Raw genomic sequence first — 8,291 nt, 5'->3', positions numbered from 1 at the left:
TGAATGTTAGAATCACCCAATAATATTTATTCCATTGTCAAAACTCTTTTTTTTTTTAGCAATTTATATACATAAAATAATAATACAATTTTAGTAATAATTTTGTTTTCTAAAATCGTTTTATTAAATTTAAAAAAGAAAAAGAAAATATCGGAAACCGCGTGAGAGAAGAGATAGGCTAGGCTGCTTGCTCGTAAGTCGTAACTCGTTAGAGAAAAGAAAGTTTGGGTAAGCGAATCGTGTGCAAAAGTCAAAGAACACAGCATGTGTAAAAGACCATCTTAACCTCAAGAGTAAGTTTCGAGCCGAAAGCCAGCTCAGCATAAAAATAGATTTAAATGGTCAACAAACACTCTGAGGCTGAGTCTGACTCGGTCATCTCAGCGTTGAAATCGCCCCAGTTGCCCGTAACCTGACCAACGTGGACACATTCTCTTTAGGTTAAAACAAAAACAAAACAATACCATTCCATTTCCTTCCTTCAAAGGGCACAATCGCCATATTAAATTCCATATTCAATTTTCCTATTCAGTTGAAATTTATTTTCTTTTCAAATCGATCTACTGACCTTGCTTTCCTGGTCTCCATTTTCTCTGGTGAGTTCTCTTTCTCTCTGATCTTCATTTTTTTTCCTCCTTGCTAACCGAGAAAACAACGGAAAATCAACTAAGTATAAAAGTTAACTAATTTGGTTGAAAATTTACTTGGCCATGTGAAATTTAAGTAAAGTTTTACAGGAGTGTTTTAAGGGTTTGGAATTTTGAGATTTTGAGACTCGGAAATTTTGATTTTTTTTTTCGTTTCTCGGTTACCAACCAAGTTGTAGCTAGATTTCCTGATCGGCGAACTAGTGAGACAACTATGAGATCTGCCAACAGATAATTTCCATTTTTATTTGTCGAATATATTTGGGGTTTCTCATGATCATCCATTTCCGCCTGTGATTTGTAGTTGACTTTATATTGATTCACTATGTTATGGCCGAGTATTTAGGTTTAGGAAGTACCGTCTTTATTTTCTTACAGAGGTCAGAGTAGTGAGCTTTGATATGGCATTTTGCACAGGTTACGTACTTGTTTTTTTTCTTTTTTTATTTTCTAAAGAGAGGCATATGTTCTTTATATGCTGAGCTCTTATTTCTTTCCATTTATACATATTTAAGAGATTTAGTTATTAGTGTTTTGCTTTCTTGCTCTGAAATCTGAATGAAAGAGATACGGGTATTAATTTTTTCCATTTTTTTCTTTTTTTTTTTTTTTGTTAAATCTTTCACTTTATTTCGGAGAAACAAGGACTTAATTCCTTCCTTTAATAAATTTGCAGCTAATAAAATCTAGATGTGGCTTGATCTCTTAATCTGATTGTGTTAAATTCTGTGGAATTTTTGTCGTGCTTGTATTGTATATATTTATCATTTCTACATGATTTTGCTTTTGTCAAGTGGATGTTATTGCTAATTTCTTTTTGTAAATTTGATATCTTTCTTGTCTGCAGTTAGAGAGTACCATATCCGGTAGATGGGTACATCGTCTGGCTCTGACATCCACCATCAGTCATCATCAAAAATGTTACCCCCGCGCCAGCAGCCTCGTCCTGGAGGTTTGCAAACCTCATTATCCCTTGTTTCATCGGATGCTCGACTGTCCCCTGAGGAACCCAGATCAAACTCTGATCAAATTCGTGAGTCCCCGACTGAAAGTGCCAGTTCTCGTGATACATGGCCCGCTGCTGATCTAGTTACGGCAAAGAAGATGGAGAATGGAAAAGCAGAAAATGATTGCCCTGAACAGTCAGTCATTCGCCGTGTTTCAAGTGCAGATAAGATAACTCTTCGGGACATAGCAAGTGATAGGGTTGAAATAATATCTGAAAAGATGCATCATCTGCCTGATGAGTTTCTAGAAGAAGTAAAAAATAACCTCCGAGTTATCCTTGATGGGAATGGTGGCTCACAACATAGGGAGGAATTTTTTAATTTGCAGAAGTTGGTTCAAATGAGGTCTGATTTAACTGCTAAGACATTAATTAGAGCACACAGGGTACAGCTAGAAATCCTAGTTGCAATAAACACTGGGATTCTTGCATTTTTGCATCCAAATGTCAGTCTTTCTCAGACCTCTCTCATTGAAATTTTTGTTTATAAAAGATGCCGAAACATAGCATGCCAAAATCAGCTCCCTGCCGATGAATGTACCTGTGATATTTGCACCAACAGAAACGGCTTCTGTAATCTTTGCATGTGTGCAATCTGTAACAAGTTTGATTTTGAGGTGAATACTTGTCGCTGGATTGGCTGTGATCTGTGTTCTCACTGGACTCACACAGACTGTGCTATTCGTGATGGACAAATATGCATGGGTCCAGCTAAAAATGGGGCAGGCCCAACTGAAATGCTCTTCAGATGTCGTGCTTGTAATCGGACATCAGAGCTGTTAGGTTGGGTTAAGGATGTTTTCCAACACTGTGCACCTGCTTGGGAACGCGATGCTCTAACAAGGGAACTTGACTTTGTAAGCAGAATCTTTCACGGAAGTGAAGACCCTCGAGGACAGAAACTCTTCTTGAAGTGTGAGGAACTCAAAACAAAACTAAAGAATAGTCATGTGGATTCCACAGCAGCTTGCCATGCCATATTGATGTTTTTCCAAGGTACGTATTGGATAAAGACTCATGTTGACTAGCAAAAGCTTTATTACCTTCACAACGCTCTATAGATACCCCACGTGTTGATATATGGTCAAACAGAATAGTTCTTGAATGCATTCCCAGTATAATTTTTTCAGTTTTTGCCTTCAGGGTTGATGATTCTTCAATGTGATGTATTTATTAATCTTATCAAAAACTGTGCAAGTATTAGTTAAAAATATATATATATATATTCATAAATTATCTCACCTTTCAGCTTCCATTTGTATCACCACAACTGGAATGGTCCCTTTTTTTTGGGAAATGGCCTCACAAAGGAGCCAAGGAATGGTTCTTTTGTACATCAGATTTCATGTTGGGAACTTTTGTTTGGTGCTAGACATCATCATGCCCTTGTGTTCTAACATAGCATGGGTGTTTGGATATATCAGACATGAACTGTAGGATTAATTAGTGGACTTATTCCTTGAACTTTGACAGTAATGCATAAATTTGCCCTTTCAGTGTGAAATTATGTTTCGTTGTATGAACTGTTGAGGCAATTTCTGACCACCTCATATTTTGACTGATGTCCTTTATGTAGAGCTTGAAGTGGACTCCCCAAAGAGCTTGGAAAATGGAGAAGGTGGACGGTTGATAGCCCCTCAAGAAGCTTGTAACCGAATTGCGGAAGTGGTGCAGGAGGCCATAAGGAAGATGGAAATGGTTGCTGAAGAGAAGATGAGAATGTACAAGAAAGCGCGACTGGCAGTTGAGGCTTGTGACCGCGAACTCCAGGACAAGGCTAAGGAAGTTAAAGAACTAAAGCTGGAGAGGCAAAATAAGAAGTTGCAAATTGAAGAGCTGGAGAAAATTGTAAGGCTTAAGCACGCAGAAGCTGATATGTTCCAGCACAAGGCAAACGAGGCGAAGCGGGAGGCTGAGAGGCTCCAGAGGATTGCTCTTGCAAAGTCGGACAAATCAGAGGAAGAATATGCTACCAGTTACCTTAAGCAACGCATGAGTGAGGCTGAAGCTGAGAAACAGTATCTGTTGGAGAAGATGAAGCTCCAAGAGAGCTCTCGAACATCACAAAGCAGCGGCGGTGGAGGTGACCCTTCTCAGATGCTTATGTATTCTAAAGTGCATGAACTTCTATACAGTGGAGCTCCAAAGATGGAGGCCCTTTCAAACGAACGCCATCCATTCAGGAAGAATCCCTGAGGATTCTTTACTAGTACTGTATGTATTTAATTTAACTAAGTTGGGATGTTAAACTAATGTTAATGAAATGTGATATTGCTTCATGATGATTGTCAAATATTTAATTTGTATTGTGTAACGCTAACTTTTTTGCATAACTTTCTTAGTATGTACATACATACTAATGTATGTGGACTTGAATTTGCAAGGTATACGTTTAACTTTACTACGTGTCATGAACTGAATAAGAAGATCAAAGCTTTCAAATATTATTATTAGGGTTCTCTTTTCTTCAGCGAAAACGCAAACATTAGTTTTACAAATGAGCCCTTTTCTTTGGTTGATGGGCTGAAACTACAAGAGTTTGAAAGGATCATTTTGCTGCAAGAGTTTGAAAGGGTCATTTTGCTTCTTGGCATAAACTCAATTCTAGATTATTATTGTTAGATTAGACTATTTCACTTCAATTTCTTCATCATTTTTTAGGATGTTTGGTATGCTATGCCCTTACCAATAATCTCATGAGACTGCCTTCTTATGTCTGTCACTGTGGGTATTTTCTTTCTTTTCCTAAGAAGTGTCAGTGTTTGTGTGGGCTGGGTTCCAACCATAAACAATAGAATTAATTAACAACTTAACCAAAGCCATCTTCCGATGTACCAACTTGTTGGAAAGGGGCAAAATACAATATAATTTGCATTTTTTTCGAAAGGATATAATTAGCATTTCATGTTCTCTATTTACTTTATGTGATAACCAACCATGTTCTCATTTTTTCGTAAGAATAAAACTGTTATAGATAACTAAAAAGTTGAGATACAACAATAGATAGCGGAGGGTGAGTAATCTCCAACCAAATACAATTTGTGTCACTCGAAAAAGTATACTTAGATAGCTTATGAGTATCAATATTCACCGATCTATAAACATGAGAGATCTGCATTCCTAAGAAATCGGACAATAAATTTCTAATATAAGTAAGAATACAATGGAAGTTTGAAACTACATCTAGAGGAGTCTGGAATCCTTTTGCAATCACAAGGGAATCGATTTCAATATAATGAATTGAAAATTGCAGCTCCAACAGTCATTGAAGGTTGCGATAGATGGACATAGCTTTGAGAATTTCTAGTTTGAAACATCCTTTAAAAGGCTTTGAGATGGAAACAACAATATCACCTCTAGAGTTGCCAAGGATAGCTCCAAAACCAGCTTTACGCGTCATTGTATTTACTGCAGCGTCAGTGTTAAGTTTCAGTCTGCCTGAGGGAGGAAGTAACTATTGTGGAGGATTGATACCAGGATAGGATACTGTTGGTCCGTTGATCCCAGTATCTCGCTGCTTGTTTATTGCTTTCTAAAATTTCGAGATGTATTATAGAGCAAAACTTAACAAAATATCAGCTGGTTTTGATTATTTTCCATGAAACTCATTGTTCTGTTCAATCCAGATACTCCATATGATACAAGCCACCTTTATCTAATTCTTGTTTTGAAAGAATATTTGAAATATGGAACAAAACAGCTTTGCAAGAACCATTAATGTCAACACCAGGTGGAATTTTGAAATCACAATCTCCAAACCTTTTTTGCTCTTTTACGTTCAAATAAAGTGTGGTAAGCATTTTTCAGAATAGTAGTGGTAAAGAGAGCAACAACTTGAATGGATAATATGTTTCTTATGAAGCATGGCTGCATCAGGGATCATGTCATGGATAACACGTCATAAAAATCCTCATCTTTGAAGGAGTATTCAAAGACTAAAATTTAGTCTACTAACGAGATTCAGATGTGGAGCTCGAGTCGTTATCAATCTTTGAATGTTGAGAAGCAATTTAATATCCAGACTTAACAATATAAATTCCATTGGTAGTGTGGCTCCAAACAAGCTGATCTTGGTGAGGGAGAAAACTAAGGGGATATCGAGAATACGTTGCACATCAAAAGGCAAGAATAGGTTGGGAAGAATAGTGGTATTCTAACACTTATCATGTGTAATCAGATTTGAGACTCTTGTATATAGGCTTGATCCCAAGTACGAAGACGTGAAAGTCTAAGGTTTTCTGCCATAAATAAAACCCATTTCAATATAATCAGATTGGCTAATTAATAAAAGATCATAAATTATTTTATATTGCATGTTTCACATGATTTATTTCATTATTATATATACTTAATGTATAAATTCTATTAAGTCCAAAACATATATTTATTCATGATTATAGTGTTGTCAGCACACTGGAATATAATCATGTTTATATGTTCAAAAATTTAAGTCCCATGATTTGTTAGTACACTAGATTTAGACTGACATGATAATCAACAATAAGGCATACTTACATCTTAGATAAGTGTTATGTCCTTTCCAGGACATTGAAAAGGTATACTAGTATCAGATGTATGGAGTGTACGTTGGATTGGACTGATATTGATCTTAGATAAGATATCATAAACTTACTATTATATATTTCTAAGTCAATATCACTGGTTGATCTTAGGTCTATAGATCTTAATGCTGATATAGTTAGGTTCAATCTTAATTGTATTATTTATGTTCTTCAATTTGTTCGTTAAAGTCAACCAATTGGATCTTCTTGGAACATACAGATCAAGAACATGAGGCTGCTGGTGCCTCGCGACTGCCTGTTATTGACATGCCCCACAGGGGCATGTCGTATGGCTTCTTCAAGTTTGATAAAGTCGTATGCTCTATCAAGGATCTCCTTCATGTTGTTAGTGGATATCCTCCAAATATCATTCCAAAAGTCTCTTAGTAGGAGTATGCCCCCCAGTATGGCCGTATATCGGCCTTCTTTAGTAAGACCTTTGACTTTGGTAGCTTCGGCCATAAATCTCTAAACATAATCCTTCAGAGGCTCCCCTTATCGCTATTTGACTTTGACAAGGTTTTCGAACTATGATGGTACAAGTCTCGAGGATGAGAATTATGCATGAAATTCTCGTGAGAACTCAGCTTAGGAGTTATATCTCCCCGGGGTGAGTTTAAAGTACCATTGTGGGCTGTCTCCGACAGTGTGGCTGGAAATATGCGACAACGCACATCACCAGTGACCTTCTGGAGGTCGAGCTGCATCTTAAAGTATTTAATGTGAGCCAGCGGGTCCTCTCGTCCGCTATACATCTTCCATACTGAATTTTGAACTTCGCCAAGGGTAAGGTATTTATATATGCCGAGAATGTTGATCCCCTTGATCGATCAAGTTCAAGGTCTAAAGGCTTTAGGCTAGCTATGCCCTGGATCATGTCCTTGGATTGGTCCAACTGTGCTTGCACAGAAGAATCTGCTGCTGTGGGGACTTGATTGACTGGCCCTCCTTGAGGAGGCTGCAGATTCTGAAAAAAATAGGGGCAATCTAGCCATACCCTAGGAGAGTGTATGGTGAAGATAAACCATGCCCTGCAGACCCAGGCTGGCCATTCCCAGGTGCAGGAGTTGGCCTAAGCCGGCCAGGCTTACACCTGGTTACTGTGCTTGGCCGGCTAGACCTGTATTGGGTAGGGTCTAGCCGCCCAGTACACCTCCATGGTCAGCCAGACCTGCAAAAGGCAAGGTCTGGCTGCCCGTGATACTTCTTTGGCCGGCTAGACTTGCGTTGGGCAGGGTTTGGCCACCCGTGACTCCACGGTCGACTGGTGTTGGCTGTGTGTTAATTAGGGGTAGATCACACTAATTGCTAGAGTTTGGTGGATCCATATTCCTGATGTGATCAATTTCACTTCTTAAATCACCATTTTGGGTGTTTCCACCCACTCTGAGTCCTCGTCTATCAAAGATCGATCTCTGTGCACCTCGCTCTCCTTGGGGAGGAAGTGATGTACCCTGACCGGCCATGGGTACTCCTGTTAATGGCTGGCCGGCTAGAGGCTACATAATGGGGGTTGTTGTTGAGCAATAGATCCCTGGCTGGCCCCCCAAGCCGCTAGTTGCCGAGATATGGTTATTCTCGCTGTTTGACCTTTGAGGAAAGGTCTATTCTCCTTCTAGCAGGGGAAGATCTATCCTAGTTCCTGAGGAACTTAGCAATAGTTTTCCTTGAAGTGGATACCTAAGGAGATCTTGGCCTCTTTTGTTGATTCTTTGATTGAACTGCCTCATTAGATCGCTGGACTCTCAATTACGGCGATCTAATTCTGCTTGGTGAGATCGAAGGATGTACTAATGGTCATCCATCCATCTTAAGAATTCGCGTCTCTACTAAGCGAAAACATCACAATCAGTAGCGCGTGGTTCTTCAGTTAGGTCTGCATGACCTACAACTTCCCTAAGTCTGGCCAATTCGAGGTCTTCTTTTAGGTCCAGGTGAGGCTCGCCCACTCCCGCGCCTATCTCTCCAGCGTAGAACTAAAATTGAGGTCTAGTTGTTATCTCAGGAGGCTGTCGCCCCTCAGTCCTTCCTTCAATGGGAGGCGCCAATGGTGGGTCTACTCTTGGAGGTGTGGGC

General features: G+C 39.1%; 1 protein-coding gene across 2 annotated transcripts; it reads left to right on the top strand.

Moving 5' to 3' along the window:
- Positions 1–245: 245 nt before the first annotated feature.
- LOC115698929 (OBERON-like protein) lies at positions 246–3,932 on the top strand. Of its 2 annotated transcripts, none has more exons than XM_030626129.2 (3): positions 246–596; positions 1,495–2,649; positions 3,230–3,932. In XM_030626129.2, the coding sequence occupies exons 2-3, from the start codon at positions 1,518–1,520 to the stop codon at positions 3,847–3,849; spliced, it is 1,752 nt and encodes a 583-aa protein (XP_030481989.1). In that variant the 5' UTR covers positions 246–596; positions 1,495–1,517; the 3' UTR covers positions 3,850–3,932. The 2 variants fall into 2 exon arrangements, with proteins under 2 accessions (XP_030481989.1, XP_060958780.1); XM_061102797.1 differs by lacking the exon at positions 246–596 and adding an exon at positions 604–1,064.
- The last annotated feature ends 4,359 nt before the right edge of the window (positions 3,933–8,291 follow it).

Source organism: Cannabis sativa, chromosome 8 (genome assembly GCF_029168945.1).
Source record: "Cannabis sativa cultivar Pink pepper isolate KNU-18-1 chromosome 8, ASM2916894v1, whole genome shotgun sequence".
Classification (NCBI taxonomy): Eukaryota; Viridiplantae; Streptophyta; class Magnoliopsida; order Rosales; family Cannabaceae; genus Cannabis; species Cannabis sativa.
Note: the sequence above shows the minus strand (reverse complement) of the source record. Positions and strands in the feature narration are given on the sequence as shown.

Excerpts from the sequence above, each read along its gene's own strand:
- LOC115698929 (XM_030626129.2), top strand. The coding sequence starts at position 1,518 with ATGGGTACATCGTCTGGCTCTGACATCCACCATCAGTCATCATCAAAA. Across the intron at positions 2,650-3,229 it reads CATATTGATGTTTTTCCAAG|AGCTTGAAGTGGACTCCCCA; the intron begins GTACGTATTGGA and ends TCCTTTATGTAG.